General features: G+C 37.2%; 1 protein-coding gene across 1 annotated transcript in view; it reads right to left on the reverse strand.

Moving 5' to 3' along the window:
* Positions 1-196: 196 nt before the first annotated feature.
* Atf3 (Activating transcription factor 3) overlaps positions 197-17198 on the reverse strand; it is an 82461-nt gene continuing 65459 nt past the window's right edge. The window contains exons 2-6 of the mRNA XM_034977011.2: positions 16563-17032; positions 10747-10836; positions 7438-7593; positions 5360-5518; positions 197-3421 (exon numbers count right to left, since the gene is read on the reverse strand). Of these exons, the coding sequence (XP_034832902.1) occupies positions 2882-3421; positions 5360-5518; positions 7438-7593; positions 10747-10836; positions 16563-16826 (1209 nt within the window). The 5' untranslated portion in view covers positions 16827-17032 and the 3' untranslated portion in view covers positions 197-2881. The remainder of the gene's footprint in view (positions 3422-5359; positions 5519-7437; positions 7594-10746; positions 10837-16562; positions 17033-17198) is intronic.

Genomic DNA, 17198 nt, shown 5'->3' on the forward strand with positions numbered 1-17198 from the left:
AAGATAATAAAAATACTTTAAATTGTTTTTCTGGTACAGAAACAGTCGGTACGTAAAAAATCTTGCACATTTGGTAAGAGCTACGTAATCTGAGTGAATATTTCTAGCACTGTTTTAGTCATAACATTAAGCCTATAGTGCACTAATGCTGTTGTACACAATCTCTAGTCTAAACTAGACCAGGGACTAAATCTAGTTCTTTTCTTTTCCTCGGGGAGAATTGTTAAATCGCGGCACGTAAGTCTAGTGCTGAACGAAACGTGGAGGGGATAGCTGGGACGCCTCGCGCGCTTCCAGTGTACAGTCGCGTTCTGAATTGTATTGTCATTGTTGTTAATTTTTGTAAGTTAATAATTTTTCGTTGTTTTTAATTAAATTTGTTTAATTAATTAATTAATAGCTAAATACTATTAATTAATTAAAGAAATGATTGTATTGCGTGCGCGATAGTACCCATGCGCAGCTATCCCCTCCAAGTTTCGTTCAGCGCTAAACTTACGTGCCCCGACTTATAGCAAATAAATTTTTATGTTATTTTAGTATAGTTTAGAGATAGTGTACACTAAAATTAGCACTGTCAGTATCATTTTACGTCTAACTGAAAGTAGCGAGAAAAGTCAATGTTTTGTTTTTGTTAGCAAATGAAAAAGCGCTATCTGATCCGGTAGGTATTTCTCGAACAAGAGCGAAGATTAAATAGTAATGTATTTTTCATTTTATTTTTTACTTTACAATTTTTGAACAAACTATCACAAAAAGAAAATAAAAATAAATGCTCGCGCCACTGGCTGCGTCTATGCTGTTATACCGCATACGTTGGGCAGCCGTGAGACTAGTTTCACTGGTAGTAAAAGGCACTGTTTCAAGAAATACTGTTATTTCACATACCCAATAATATTAGGTAGTTATCTTTTTATAATTCGCTCAGTACATTGTCTTGCATATATATATAGCTTTTAACGGCAGTTTCTCCGTCACACGCTCCATATAAACGTAGACTGGTTCTCATTTCAATATTAACCAATCAAACTCGATATAGTTTTGTAGACATGTGTTAGAAATCTATGGCTGTAGTTCCGTATATAACTATTTTCAAAATTACACTAGTTTAAAAAAAATGTAAATTCTTGAGACCGAGAAACTTTGAAACTTAATATTTTAACGGAAATATAGAAAACCACAGACATAAATATTAGTTCCTAGAACGTCCATTGAGTTTGATAGATAAGTATTCAAATGAGAGCCAAACTATATTCCGCGACAGGTCGAGATGGCAATCGGGACATGAGGTGGGGGACGCCCCGATACCCGCGCTTGCCCGCACTGGGATAGTGCGGGGCGTTCCCTCCCCGATTGCCATCTCGACCTGTCGCGTACTATACGTTTGTGTGGAGTGTACTACGAATAAACCTCTCTTAGATGATTATTTATTATTGATTACAAATGAAAGTAATCTTTCATAATAATTATTAAGGTGTGTTTTCACAAGGCACTTCATTTAGGTTTTTAAAAAGTCTTTACATTTAGGTATTTGAAACAATGTAATGCACCTCAATTTGTTCATAATATAAAAAGTAGAAACAATTATTCAGGAATATTTTTACACATAAATATTATTTCGCCAATACATTAATTATTATTTGAATTTGAAACAGGCACTTTCTGTGGTGTTTTACTTGAACACTAAGTGTTATTATATTATATATAAGTTATAATTAGTACATAAGCTGAATATGCAATATTTCTATACTTAAGTAATCTATCCGTAATAAGTAATATTATCACGACTTATTCTGAGTTAAAGCGTCCTAAATCTAAGCCTTAACAAACAACGTTTATGGAATATCCATATCCCATTTAAAATCTGTGAAATATATTTCTCTGTAAATAAAATATACGGAATTTTAACAGGAGGTATCTATTTTATTGTACTGAAAGTTATATTTTACTGTGATGCTTGTATTTTAAATTTTGACGTGATAAAATGGAGACTAGACACTTGTAGCTATCGGTTATTTACAATCCGTCCAGCAATTGCACCACCTCTTAAATAAATCAGATCTAAATAAAGATAAATATCCTATCGTAGTGTATAAAACGGGTATATATTTTTTACTGCCGATATTTAGACTGTTGCATTAGTCATGGCGGATATCGTACCCGCGTCGTCGTCGTCGACGGTGGTATGCACCCGTTTTATAAAATACAATTTGTCGTTAAATCACGAAATAAGCTTAAAATCATTAAAGATAAATATTTTGTACAGATCAAAGCAAAATTATAGAACTTAAAAAATAATGAACGCTGTTATATTAGAGTTAATCTAGAATCAAAAAATAGATGTAGGTACCTACCTATCTATTGACTGTTTCACAGTCCTATTGTTACACAGTAATGGTGAATCTTATTATTTCACAACACTTGAAACATTTAAAACAAATAAATTAACATGATGTGACATCGTAATATGCCGCATAGCGGCGACTATCTGTTTTACTCATTTTTTATTTGCAATATTTTAAATTAAGCCACGTTTTAATGAAGAAAGAGATCCGCGATGACAAAAACTGTTTATGACGTCGTGCTTCACCAAAACGTACCTTAACGTTACAATCTCCATACCTACTAATCTACGTTGTTGTTCTACACAGTAGACATACGATTTCGTTTCGAAATACCTTTCCGACGACGCGACGTGACAAATCAAGAAAGTGCTTTTAATATCGAAAATAACTAACTTTAGGTCTTTTTAATAACAATTTTTTAAACACGAAGTAAAATTTGCTGATCGAATTCCAAGGTCTAGTCTAGTTATTACAATACGTATACATGTGAAAATAATTTTGGACCCCAATAACGTGAGAGCAGCGAGGGCGAGCTACTAAACAAGACAGCCGTCGTTTAGGCTGGTGCCGAGTTTAGTTTGAGAATCCTGGAGATTTATAGGGTAGCTATGGCATTGCTGAGCCGTCACATAATTTAAATCGGCTTCATAGTATTCCGCCTCAGGTTCTATGGGGCCTAAAATTGTTGTGGCCTTAGGGAGGAAGCCGTCTGTGTTTATGTAACTCGTGTCGGAGTTCGGGGGCAGACTGAGGACGCTGTCCGGTCTGTTGTATTCTAACTCTATCGCTTGAGGGGTCATATACGTGGCGTCGAGGGACGATATCGTGTCTACAGAGTCGCCGTTGAGGGAGGTGGCGCAGGTGTAGCTGGAAGCGAGTATGTTGGCCGACTCGGGCCGGATGTAGGGAGAGTGCGTGTCGTAGCTCGCGGGGAATGTGGTCGGGGGCTCGTACGCTCGCAGCAGGTTGTAGGAGGCTGTGGGCGACGTCCTCGCGTTGGAGCAGTTGTTCTTAACGCACGAGGCCGAGTGGACGGAAAGCATGTCGATCAGCTGCCGCTTTTGGACTTCCAGATCCTGGAAAGATTTATTTGATTATAAGGCTCTATGAAAACACTTCTGTATTAATTCTGGCCTTTATATGAAACTAGCTCATTACCGCGACTTTGTCCGCGTGGACTACACAAATTTCAAACCCCTACTTTACCCCTTCAGGGGTTGAATATTCAAAAATCGTCATAATAGCTATCTGCATGCCAAATTTCAGCCCGATATGTCCAGTAGTTTGAGCTGTGAGTTAATAGATCAGTCAGTTTTTTATCAGGTTTTTAACTTTCCATTCTTAATCGTTATTTAACTTTTAAAAGAATGTAAAGATGACGAAGTCAAAGTCAAAGTCAAATGATTTATTCAAAATAGGTAATAAATTACTCTTATTGATTGTCTGGTAAAGGACGAAGGCATCCTATAATCCGGAACCAGTGTTAGCTTATTAGTGAAGACTCAGTGGTCTTGGTTTCTATCCCTGGCACGCATCTCTAACTTTTCGGACTTAGTTACGTGCGTTTTAAGGAATTAATATCATTTGCTTTAACAGTGAAGGAAAACATCGTGAGGAAAACTGTACTTCTAAGAGTTCTTCTTAATGTTCTCAAAAGTTCTCAGTAGTGTGCCGGCGCAGCGGCGGGTTGATGATGAGGTAGGTATAAGGTAAGTATCCTCAATTGTTAATAAGTATGCATATTGTTTGTAAGTTTCTTCTAAGCATCTTGATCTAGACCTACTTTAAAGTAGTAACCCACTACCTACTATAATAAGTCAATGGCAATGCCCACTTCGTTAACTTTCACAAACGCAGTTTTAATTCAATAACTAACAATACCCGTATATAAGTAGGTATATGTAACTTAATTTATTATTACTTTGTAACTACAATTTTTGGTACATGAATAATAAAAATAAAAATAAATAAATAAATATATTAATTATAGCATTGATAAGCTAGTTTCCTTTTCTAATTAATTACGGATGAAGGTGGGTTACCTTATCTGAATTTGGTATTTCTATTAACATTTAAACTAACGCTAACGAGTGGGCCGATAAACTTGCATCCGTGTCATTACAAAGCGATAAACTTTTTACTTTTTTATGTGGATAGGTATGTCTAAATAACATTATCGGTACCAAGTATAGACTTGGTATTTGTATTTGAATACTTCGTCTGGTCTATCTGCTTCGTCTGTTTGCCTGCTACGTCTAGCCACCAACCAAAGTCTTGATAACTTCGGTCCTACATGCTACACTACCAGCAAAAGCTGTGCCGCCAAGCGATTTAAAATTCCGATAAGTACGATTATGTGTAAACAGGATTTAATAAATCTGCCATAGTAGGTATCCCTTTCAGGTCAGGCCGCTTCCATTTTAGACTGCATTAATTCACTTTGTACCACCAGATAAGATCACAAAATATTAATAATTTATAATATACAAGGTGTTAGATAATGTCCGGAGTCCAGGCCGATGTACAGATGTAGGTACTGTTAAAAGTATTCAGTCTCGTGATACCCGTGGAAAATATTATGAGAACTTAAAGAGTTTGCTGAAATCTCCAATGTAACAACCCTGCAAATAGTTTATCGCGGAAATGAACTCGTAAAAAACTTCTGCGAACTCAAAAGATCAGTTTAAACGTTTGTCAAGTACAACGAAAGAATCGATTTCACTGTTTGGTGCTATAGTCCGTACAAAATGACTCCTTACGCGCCATTTTATCTCTATGGGTCAAATGTCATGTCAAAAGTACGGTTTATGGGTTCATCTTTAAAATAAGGACTAAAATCGTACATTTGACATGAAATTTGACACAAAAAGTTAAAATGGCGCGTGAGGAGTTAAGTTTTACGCGTTATACATAGTTATATTTTGTCATATGTACCTATCTACCTACACAATTTTTTTCATATTATGTTTTCATATTTTTACGCTGTTTTAAAATTTCCTAGTCATTCAACTAACCTTCAGTTGAGCTTTGAGGTCAATGTTCTGGTTCTCTAGTATTTCGCTCTCATTCACCAGATTGACTGTTCGTTCTCTTTTCTTCATCCTGCACTTGGTTGCCGCTATCTTGTTCCTTTCTCTTCGCCGCCGTCTCCGTTCTTCGTCCTCCGGCGTGAGCTGTAAAAGAAAGATTCTATGAATGAACCGATACAGACGACATCGAACGAATCGCAGGAAGCCGCTGGATTCAGGGAGCCTAAGACCGTGGCGTGTGGAAGCTCCTACAAGAGATCTATGTCCAGCCGTGGACGTCTATTGACTCTATTGATTATTATTTATAATAGACTAAGCAGCTTTCGCTGATAAGTGCTTGGAGTTTTCCAAATGTTCGTCTAATCTGTTCTTGTAGTGGTTAACAGAGCTTGACATAACTATATCCTTGTGTAATTTATTCCATAAAGAAACATACTCATAGGAACCTCCATACACACCCATACAAACTTTCACCTTTATAATATTAGTATCATCAAAATACACCTGCCTAAGCTCCTCTATCTTCAATAATGATTCTCGAGAATGGACTTTCTGAAAATCCTTTCTGAGTCACGAAGTACGTTATAGAGATTAAACTACTTACCTAGAGATAACTGTAACCTTGATATGTCAGTTAATTTAATTTTATAAAGATTGTTTACCTCCAGGCTAATACATTAGGGGACGTCCATAAATTACGTGAGGTGTTTTTTTGAATTTTCTGTCCCTCCCTCCCCCCCTGGTGAGATGTCGTGAGATTTTATTCAACCCCCTTCCCACATCCCACAATCTCACGTGAGATTGTTCAAAATTTGGGTTTCTTAGGGGGCGTCCATAAATTACCGTCGAAGTATGAATGAAATTATTTTCTTTCAAACGAATTAGTGAAGGATCTTAATCGTATTACGATTACGCTTAAGATTAAATCTTGAACATGTAGGTACAATCTGGATTAAATGGACCAAAATATGTAGTATAATTTTTTTTGTTTCAATCAGAAAATAATTGCGTGATATTTGCCAGGGGCCCCTCTCTTCAACGTAAGATTAAATGAGATTTGACTTGACCCCCTCCCCCTTAAAAATCTCACGAAATTTATGGACGCCCCCTTAGAATCAAAAGGAATATAAAATCGAATACCTCAACGAACCTACATGTTAATTAAACTGTCGAAGCTAGTCATTGATGGGTGTACCAGGAACTCATTCATAGGCCAGGAAGATTGCGAATCGAAACTAAACTGGCTTTATAGCTGCCAAGCTGCATTGTAATTCAACGGCTTTATTGAAGTTTTATGAGCTTACAAAGAAGGTTGGCTACTGGCATTGCAAATGGGTTTCGATCGTGACTTAACTTCCCGATCGAAACTTGATGGGAAATTATTGTCTCTGGCAGTGAGGAATCAGGATGCATGCTTTCATTTAGAAATATTATGTAGGTATTCCTTTAACTAATGGAATCGGACTTCTTTGATTTAAAGTATACCTTCTTACCAACTTACTCTTGCGTTCACTTTGAACATGGTTGAGTAGATAAAAGTTTTATATCTTCTGGAATTGAGATGTTTCCCAATAGTAGCCTATGTACATTAGGTACGCGGCAGAAAGTACATCGGCCTTTAGAATGACATTTCGGCTTTGTAGAGCGTTGTCTCTGTCACTCTTACCTATATGACGTTTCGTCGGTCTCAACGGCCGCGGCAGAGACCATTGTCTCTGCAGCGGCTCTACAAATCTGATATCTCCTTCATTCAAAACCACTTGAGACGTGAAAATGTAGGTACTACACATGGCAAACTGACACGCTATTTTATTTTATCCATACTTCCATACTAATATTCCAAAATAGAAGCTCGTCCCACACTGCGCTTACCGGTACGCGGCCTCCACTCCAGAACACGTCTGCCCCATCGGCCGTCGGTTCTGCGACAGGCATGACCTGCCCATTGCCACTTCAGCTTGCAAATATTTTGTCTCAGAAAATCAAAAATTCTCCAGGGCATCAGCTAGTGAAGAACACTTATTAATTTTTGAACTACAGCTAAGGAAACCTTAATTTCTCACCTCATTTTTAGGTGCGAGCGTATGACTACTGTCATAGTCGTCATCACTTTCTTCCTTCTTCATCCGTTTGATTCCACCATCGGTGTCGCTGCCCGACATCTTTCTCTTCGACTCGATGGTAAGCTTCAAACCAGCTTTTATTAGTTCCGAGCAAGTCTGGAAACAAAAAAATCATTTAAATCTCTTGTTGAAATTTTCACAGAACGTGTATTTCTATTGCCGCTATAACAACAAATACATAACAAAAAATTCAAAATAGCCGCAATGAAAATTTAAAAAGTGCTATTTCTTGTACCTACGATGGTACGGAACCCTTCTTGTGTCGATCAGACTCGATCTTGACCGATTTTAACTCTCTAGTTGGTACCATTAGGTACATCGTGATGAAGTAATTACGAAGCGATTATTGTAAAAAACTGAATGTTTAATTTAAATTGATTTAAATTGTTACCTACTAATGATAAACATTTTATTTAAGTACCTAAAGATAAACACTTAATTAAGCTTCGCACGTTTTAAAATGTAATTAACAATTTAATGATGTTGATTTTTAATAAAATCGTGAGCTTAATCTTCTTAACATTGGATTCTATTGATTGGGTAATGTTAATTCCGAAGTCGTGGTCACGCATCAATTTAAATTTTTAACTTTTACTTTTATATGTTTATAATGTTTAAAAAATATTTATCTTTTTTAATTGAATTGAATAGCTTTGTACCTACTTGTTACAAACTGATGTCTTAATATTTTTTTCAGCGTTGCACAACAATGGAACATCCATGTTATGCAGGTAAGGTATTTAGGCAACCACAAAAATACATACGATATATCGTTTTTATTGTAAAAATAAATATACCTAAGTAAGTACCAATTAATTCAATGATGATATGAAATGATATTAAAAATGGGAAACGGTGTTGTTCTCTATAATAGGCCTATTAATATAATTAATCAATCAGGTTATTTTGAAAAAAAAATAGGGTAATTTAGGGCGAATTCGTACAGAAACGGATGAAAAGAAAATCGTAACTGAAAGCACTGATTTCTATCCAGCATCGTACCGGTACAGCTCAAATTCGCTTGAATTTGCCTGTTACTGTTAGGCTAACTGATTCCTAGTTCCATGCTCGAAAATAACTAGCGCAACCTTAGGCTACAATAGAGTACCACGCAGATACCTACCTACTATAAAGTTTCAACTACTCCATCCTATTCCTAAGTCATAAATTATTACCTATCACTACGAGGCTCCTAATAGTCTACTAGTGGATTTTATACTTGCATCGATAATAGTAATTATTATGCCGTCAATTATATAAATTACAATACTTAATCGCAGATAACTATTGGCACTGCAAAGTAAATGCAATCGTATTTTTTACCACTGTAATAGTCGTTAGAAGTGTTCATTTTTCTCACATTAAGAACGTCCGTCCATTGTTGAAGTTGCAAGAAAAAAATCATCGAGAATATTATAACTGATTATATTATTACAAGAATAATTAATAATAAGCATAATTTCCTGAATGACCTTGGCAGAGAAAAAAGTGCCAGTTTGCTAAGATGAAAGCCGCAAGCCATGTAATTTGCCACATGTTATTCAATAGTTTACCAAGGACATTGAGCCTGATCACAGCTTAGAAGTATTTTTTTGTGTTCCTCCTCTTTTTTTTCGACATGGACAAGTCCCGGGCATAAGATAATTTCGCTATATAGAGTTTACACTTTATTTCAAAAGTCGGAACTTTTTCCTACCTAGGATGTTCCTTTAATGCAGTTTTCTCTATTTCATATTGTGTAACTTTGACTACCTTGTGTGCAAAATGCATCATCCATATTATTTTAACTAAACTTTATTTTATAGGTAGTAAGGTAGGTACAACGATTTTTACGTGTAGGTATAATTTTTAGCTCTTGACCCTTGGGCGGGGATTTTCGTTTAAATCGTGATAATTTTTGTGTTCCGCCTTCATAAAAAATTGTTGTGGGGGGCGGAGCTGATTATGATAAGTTAACATTCAATGTCATCAATATAATGATGTATTTAAACGTGAAGGTGATGTTTTATCTTGATTTTATAATTTGCAATTATTTTAATGGTTATAGATGATGGCAAAAGCTAGGTATCTAAAGTATCTAGGTAGGTACTAGATACCTAATATAGTCAGGTAGGTACCTAATCATCATCTATAATACTAGGAAAAGCAGATAGGTATCAAATAGCTAATGTGCACAAATTGCAGTGTATGCATTTGGCATTCCATTTGAAAATTCAAAGAATCGTAGCGGCTATTTATTTTATAAACACAGTCTACCGCTGGAAGACGAGAGCGGTAACACTAACTACCTAGCTATTAAATAAGTATTAGCGTACTTGAAATCTAAAGAATATCTGCAGTTTTGCACCAGATATTACGTGAGGACGGAAGTTTAGTGATGGGTCATTGGATGCGTATGAAACCACAATTAGTAGAATCACTTCATTTTCATATCTTTATATAAGCTATGAAAATGATGCGATCATCGGAGTGACACATCCTTCACTGCACTCTTGCACTGCACAGCCAAAATTAATATAATATTAATAATCAATCCTACCTCTTATCCGTCGATAAGTAACTTAGCAACTTGATATTTGTTAAAAATTTGCTAAGTAACTTATTGACAGATTACAGATAGATAAATTATTTATTTATTAAATTCAGGCGATAGTGAAAAGATTGCATAAATAAATGTAGTGCTGTGTTTTATAAAAGGATCAACATAGAGCTCAATTACGAAAATATGACAGCTACAATGACACGATCGCAATCACCTCGGATTGGTTCATATTCGTTCACTATTGGCTATACAATGCATTGCTGCGACTAGAATACCATAAATTCAGCCAATCATAACAATGGAGATTGTAATAATGATTGATGTAGGTTTTCCGGAATCGACCACCAGTAGGCATAATAACGATTCCAATCACCTCTGATTGACTGACAGTCTTACTATAGGCCAGTGCCATACGAGCAGGCCAGGCCATGCTTGTCGTAGGGGCGATGACCGTAATTGGAGTCCTAGAGTGGAGACTGCTGCTAAGTGGCGTAAAAAAGCCGCTAGGATTAGGAACGCCCTTCCAACATCAGTTTTCCCTTTTTATTAAACCCTTTGGTTTCTACACGGCATTGTAACGGAACGCTAAATCGCTTAGCGGTACGGTTTTGCCGGTAGGGTGGTAACTAGCCACGGCGGAAGCCTCCCACTAGTCAAAAAAGGTAGACTAAAATAGAGTAGGTACGTATCTAAGGGGAAATTATTACCTTTTGTATGCTGGGCGGAGTGCCTGACGCTGGTGAGGTAGCAGACGAGCTGTTTGACATCGAGGAGTTGGAGTCGTTACCGCTTCCATTCTGTAATTTGATTATGCATGATTTAAAAAAAAACTAGACTGGAACTTTTTAAGGCCGAAAAATATGTTCAGACATCACAGGAAAGCTGAACTGATTTCAATGCGGTTTTCCCGTTAAAATTCAAGGTTAGTTTACGATAAACTACCTAAAATAAATGAGTGTGGTCAAATTTGTTTCATACCTCACTATAAAACCTACCTATATATGGATACCAAACCAACCTACCCATAGAAAACTATGCGGATCATATTTTTTAAACTCCCGGATTTGAATCTGAATTCTGTATGAAATTTTCAGTAGCAGCCTTAGAGTTGGGAAATTGGCGGTGTTATATTGTAGAGAACACGTACCTAGGCCGTCTGTTCTGCGCCTGATCTCTTTGTGGTCGTATCGGACTGCTGTGAGTCTCATATGGGACTATGAGAGTAAAGAAATTAGAGAGTGCACCTGTGTTTGTACACACGCTTGTGCTCTATATAACCTCTTGTGTAATTGGCTAGTTTTCATTGAGAAAGCCGCCGTTTTATTTTTGTTTTTATATTATGATTTGTAAGCATATCTCTAAAATAGGTACCTAGTCTATCCATTATGACCAATCTAAAGCCATAGATACTATTTTCGGCTCGCCTGTGGCCGGGAAACGAGCGTCGGGTCTGAGAACGCCTGTCAAGCGGCTAATGGAACATTTTCCATGTCACCGCCCGCCTGCTAAATGGACAATGTATGTTCCTTGACGGTACCATGTTTATTAAAGTGGCTTTTTTATGTGCTTCCTTAGACTATGTTTTAGATTATATAACCACTAAATTAAGTTGTTTTGTCGTGAGAATTTACTTCATTTTTTTACTTCATTTTCAATTTACTTCATTTTTTTACATCAAACTTAACAGGAGTCGGGCGTTTTTCCATTGAAAAACGCCCGACTCCTGTTAAGTTTTTACTGATTTCATCATTAGTCCATACGGAAACTCAAGCTTCACTTTTGAATCAGAAATTAAGATATGTAAACTATTTCCAGTTAATGAATTACATAAAAGGCTCTAGCTAATTACCTAAAGAAAAAAATTGCCTTTCGGTCTTAACTAATTGTTACTTCATGAACACATTTTAATTTATTTTTTGTGTGATTTAACCACAAATCTGTTTTCAGATTTATTCCTTTACTTGTGCTATAAGACCTACCTGCCTGCCTGCCAAATTTCATGATTCTATAGATCAACGGGAAGTACCCTATAGGTTTTCCGACTGACAGACAGACAACGAAGTGATCCTATAAGGGTTCCTTTTTTCCTTTTGAGGTACGGAACCCTCAACACATAAATCCACGCGGATGAACTGCATAATACAGCCACAGTTTTACGATACAGCTGATACAACTTTCCTACCTAAGGCCGCATGTAGGCAACAATGGCAACCTACAGACGGATATGCAAATAGCGGAATTAAACATAATAGCGACGATCGACAAGATGTCGCACCAGATTAGCCTTTTGTTCGTGGCCATTTCACGCTCCACATTCCGCGCTGCATACAATTCTGATGGTAGCACATTTATAACTACGGCAACGGGTAATGGCGTACGATTAGTACCTACGTGTAAATAATTATTATTACGTAACAAATTACATACTAGAACATATTTAACCTATCCAGCTATTGCTCGAATTTAATAATAACAAAATAGTTTTTTTATTTTCTTATTTTTATTTTATTTTTCATTTTAATAACTTAAAAATTGTGAAATTATTATCTACTAGAGGATGCCCGCGACTTCGGCTGCGTGGATTTAGGTTTTTAAAAATCCCGAGGGAACCCCTTTGATATTCCGGGATAAAAGTTGCCTATGTCAATTTTCGGGATGCAATATAAATCGGTTAAACGAATGGGCCTTTAAGAATCCCGTGGGAACTCCTTGATTTTCCGGGATAAAAAGTAGCCTATGTCCTTCCCTGGGATGTAAGCTAACTCTGTACCAAATTTCATTAAAATCGGTTAAACTGTTGGGGCGTGAAAAGCTAGCAGACAGACACCCTTTCGCATTCATAATTTTAGTATGGGTTGACTTAATTTACCATGCATTTAAGAACAACTGATATGAAAATAATAAAAATTGCTAAAAAAAAATTTTACAAAAAAAAATAAAAACCGACTTCGATACACAAACACTAAAAATTGAAAAATAATTTAATTTATTACCGAATATATTATGTATACAAGAGTTTATATAGTTCCATAATAATATTTTTAGTGCCGGTGCCAATTAGCTTTAGCTGCGCGAATCGTCTAGACTTCATATTTTTATGAGACTCCACAATGGCACCTCATTGGCACCGACCCCAAAAATATTATTATGGAACTATATTAACTCTTGTATACATAATATATTCGGTAATAAATTAAATTATTTTTCAATTTTTAGTGTTTGTGTATCGAAGTCGGTTTTTATTTTTTTTGTAAAAATTTTTTATTTCACAATTTTTAGTGGCCCCATGGAATTATGCTATGACTGGTTAAAAATCTACTGTTTACTAAGCTATTACACTGATCGCGACCAATTTACTCTTATCCGTTGAGGAGTTCCAGTATCTATCTTCGAAGATGTTCATCAGATCTTCACCAAATTTAAATGGGACCAACTTTGAACTATACCCTTTCAAACAAAAAAAGAATTTTCAAAATCGGTCCAGGCGTCTTCGAGTAATCGGGGAACATACATAAAAAAAAAAAAAAAAAAAAAAGATTCCGACGAATTGAGAACCTCCTCCTTTTTTTGAAGTCGGTTAAAAACAGTCTATTTTTGTATTTTAAGTATTAGACAACTTAAAACTACCTATTATTACAGGCTAACCTAATTTGATAGCTATGTTAACTTAAATTATTTATACTAAACTTAATACTAATTTCTAGCCTCTAGGCATAATACATTGGTCTTGCTTGAGTAGATACCTAGTACTATTTATTTAAATTATTTAGCTGATGTCAGCAACTTTGTCCGCGCGGATCAAAATTTTTCAAAAATCCCATTGGATTTAATTTTCCGGAATTTGTCTACAGGCAAGTATCCCCACTTTCGTAGCTAAAGTATGGATTATCACCTTATTTACTCGATAACTACCTACCTGCTCATTATACTTAATTAATTTTGAAGGTAACTTCAAGCTTGAGATGTCGGCTAAGCAATCATTTTGTGCAAATATGACCTACCTGTGTACTTGAGGTTTAGAAGATTTTTTTATTTGACTGCATAGCCATCTAACACCTGTAAGTACTTCATTTGGATTTGCATCGTGTATAATACTATTAAAAAAAACCGGTCAAGTGCGAGTCGGTCTGGCATACAAAGAAGACGGCAATCGGAGAGGGAACGCCCCGCACACCCGCACAGCCCACGCGCTAACCCGGTGCGGGCGAGCGCGGGTGACGTGCGGGTGTTCGGGGGGGGCCCCCGCCTCATACCCATTGCCATCTCTGATAAAAAGATAAAAAGGACTGTACCCAATTCCCTTTCGCGCATTATCTCACTCAAATACGACCTTTAGGTCGTATTTCCTATCGTAATATAACACTTAATTCATTCGAATTGACCACATTAATATGATTGTCCTCTTTAACCGCTTTATAAAAACAAGTCATTAAACAATAATTAACAGCGTCAGATAGTCTACTTTTACGTTAAGTAACCAAGACATTGTGTCTGACTCTCAGCTGAGGTGCATGACCTCAAATTGCTTGGCGCTTAGAATTATCCAATGTTTGTAATGGTTGGTAATGACGGCTAATGGTCACGTGGTGTTACGTGGCCAACGCTTGGCAAACATTCAATAAGCTTACTTTACCTACTTTGCATTCGAACGAGCATTTCGCGTGCAACAGACCTAAATACTGCAAGGAGCTCTTTTGCATTTTGATCGACTAGTAATCTATAAAAGTGCAAGGTTGGTAGCTGGAGTTCTAGGGATGTTTTATTACGATTTAATGCTAAATCGCGATCTTACGGAACTCATACTACTAAGTTAGGTTTAGTACTATTATATCTTCTGTGGTTAGGTATAGTACGCAGGAGTATGAGGCAGGGAGACGCTCCGCACACACGCATGTCACCTGCGCTCGCTTGCACAGGGGTAGGGCTGTGCGGGTGTGCGGGGCGTCCCCACCTCGATTGCCATCTTGACCTTTTGCGTACTATAGGTAGGTACTAGGAACTCATGTTATCTGGAAAGGTGATTTTCTAAATTGACCCACCCATGAATCAAAATTCGGAAAAGCAAGGATAGAAAATAGAAATCCCACCACTGTGCAAAGAAGCTCATGCTATGTTTCATCGTTCAATTCATCACCATTTCAATCCAACGCCGGCCCACAACTTAGGAAGATCTCCTCTCAGAATGTGGACGTTTAGTAGACCATAGTCCACCACGCCCGGTCAAATACACACTTCACGCAGAATACCATGGAGAACTCTCAGGGTATACCTACAGGTTTCCTCATGTTGTTTTTCTTGGCCATTAAAGCAAGTGATATTGAATTGCTTAAAATGCGTGCCCGGACCCCGGTCCCCCCAATAGAAGGCGAAGGCTAAACTAGTAAGCCACTTTCGCTTGTATAGTATGGTTAGCCTACCCTTTTTGTACGATGGCTTACATTGTAAATCTAACTACGACTGTTACTGGAAATTTTGCCAAATGGTTACAATCAAACACTTAATCTAAAGTGCAGTTCTAACTTTAAATAGATACCTACCAATCTAGGTCACTAATTAAGAGTTTAGTCGGTAGGTACCAAGGTCAAGATTAACACAACCTACCTATTAAATAAACAACTATTACGTGTATTTGTTTTTCTATTATTCCGTCGGATGATTTACTTGAGACATGACCATTAAATGTACTATTCTAGGTATTCATTAAAATATAAATACTTAAACGTGATGACTACATCGTTATCGATTACCTACTAAGTTTCTATTACTAATAACTTTATCGCACATCGTTAATCTTTTAAATGGAGGTTTTCAGCTAGGTACCCATCTAACCAGCCATATCAAGGCTCCACAAAGTCAAAGAATCAAGTCCAAGGACCTTAACTTATTAAAGAATATTTTAAAAGAGCAACCGCCTAGTTTCTTGCTGGTTCTTCTCGGTAGGAAGGGCATTCCGAGCCCTTTAGTGGTACATTCAATTGACGGTTCAAATCAAAAGCACTTTGTAAAAGTTTGTTCCAATAAAAAACTTTATTTTTCTATTTCAAAAGGTTACCCAGGCGCACAGCGAAAGTGCAGCAGTTTGGCAGAATACTAAATGCGTGTTACACTTTTTTTAGCGTTGCACCTACGCGCACCTTTATCAGGTATCAAGCCAATCCAATCCATCAGCCTGTTTGCGTCCACTGCTGGACTTTCCAAGAGGTAAACTTATTGCAAATTCTATAAGATGAGTTGATCTTTCCGCGTCGCTGTCCCCCTCATCGCAAATTTTATCTGTCCAAACCTTTATCATGTGCTCATAATATTATACGCGGAAACTTAATTCTACAGTACGCGGCTAAAAACAATGTACATCGACCTCTAGAATGAGATTTCGGCTTTGTAGAGCGTTGTTTCTGTCACTCATACTTAGGTGACGTTTTGTCGGTCTCAATGGCAGAGACAATGCTCTACAAAACCGCTATCTCTTTCTTAGGGTCGATATACATTATTTTCTGCCTAAGGATACAAGTTATATATTTACCTTTAAACTAGAATTTTTGTCGTAGTTATACTGATCCAAGGGATTTGTCATGGTGATGACATCGTTCACGATTTCTGGAGTCCGCAGAGTGGTGGTACCACCGGTTTCCGCGGCTAGGAGGTTCATCATAGCAGCACTCAAGTTCACGTTCACACTAAGGTACGCCCCTGACTCCCCGTCCGTTCCCACGGGGCCGGTCGGCGACGGGGAGGTATCCTCACATTTGATCGTCGGCACTGCTGAGCTAATGCTCGACGAATTCATTATATCCTTATACGGAGCCAGCTTCGCTTCTTTTTGGTTACACTTCACACTAAAACTATCGGTTAACACACTAAGTCTATATCACGGTTACGCACTATCACTATGTTACTAAGGCTAAATATCACTGATTGTGGTAAACTGGTTCCCAATGGCACATAAGTCTTCCGAGGAGAAGTCTTCACGGGGAGGTAACGTTGTTACGCGATCTGCAAACAAAAGAGAACCGGCGTAAGTTTATGGAGTTGGTAAACAAAAGTGTAGGATACATTGTGTAATAGAGAAGAGCCAGCGCGTGCTAGACCTTCGTTATTGTGTAAAAGCTGAAAGTTTCTCTGCGTACACGTCAGTGTCATGGCAACCCCTGCCAGACGC

This window comes from Maniola hyperantus, chromosome 16 (genome assembly GCF_902806685.2).
Source record: "Maniola hyperantus chromosome 16, iAphHyp1.2, whole genome shotgun sequence".
Lineage (NCBI taxonomy): Eukaryota > Metazoa > Arthropoda > Insecta > Lepidoptera > Nymphalidae > Maniola > Maniola hyperantus.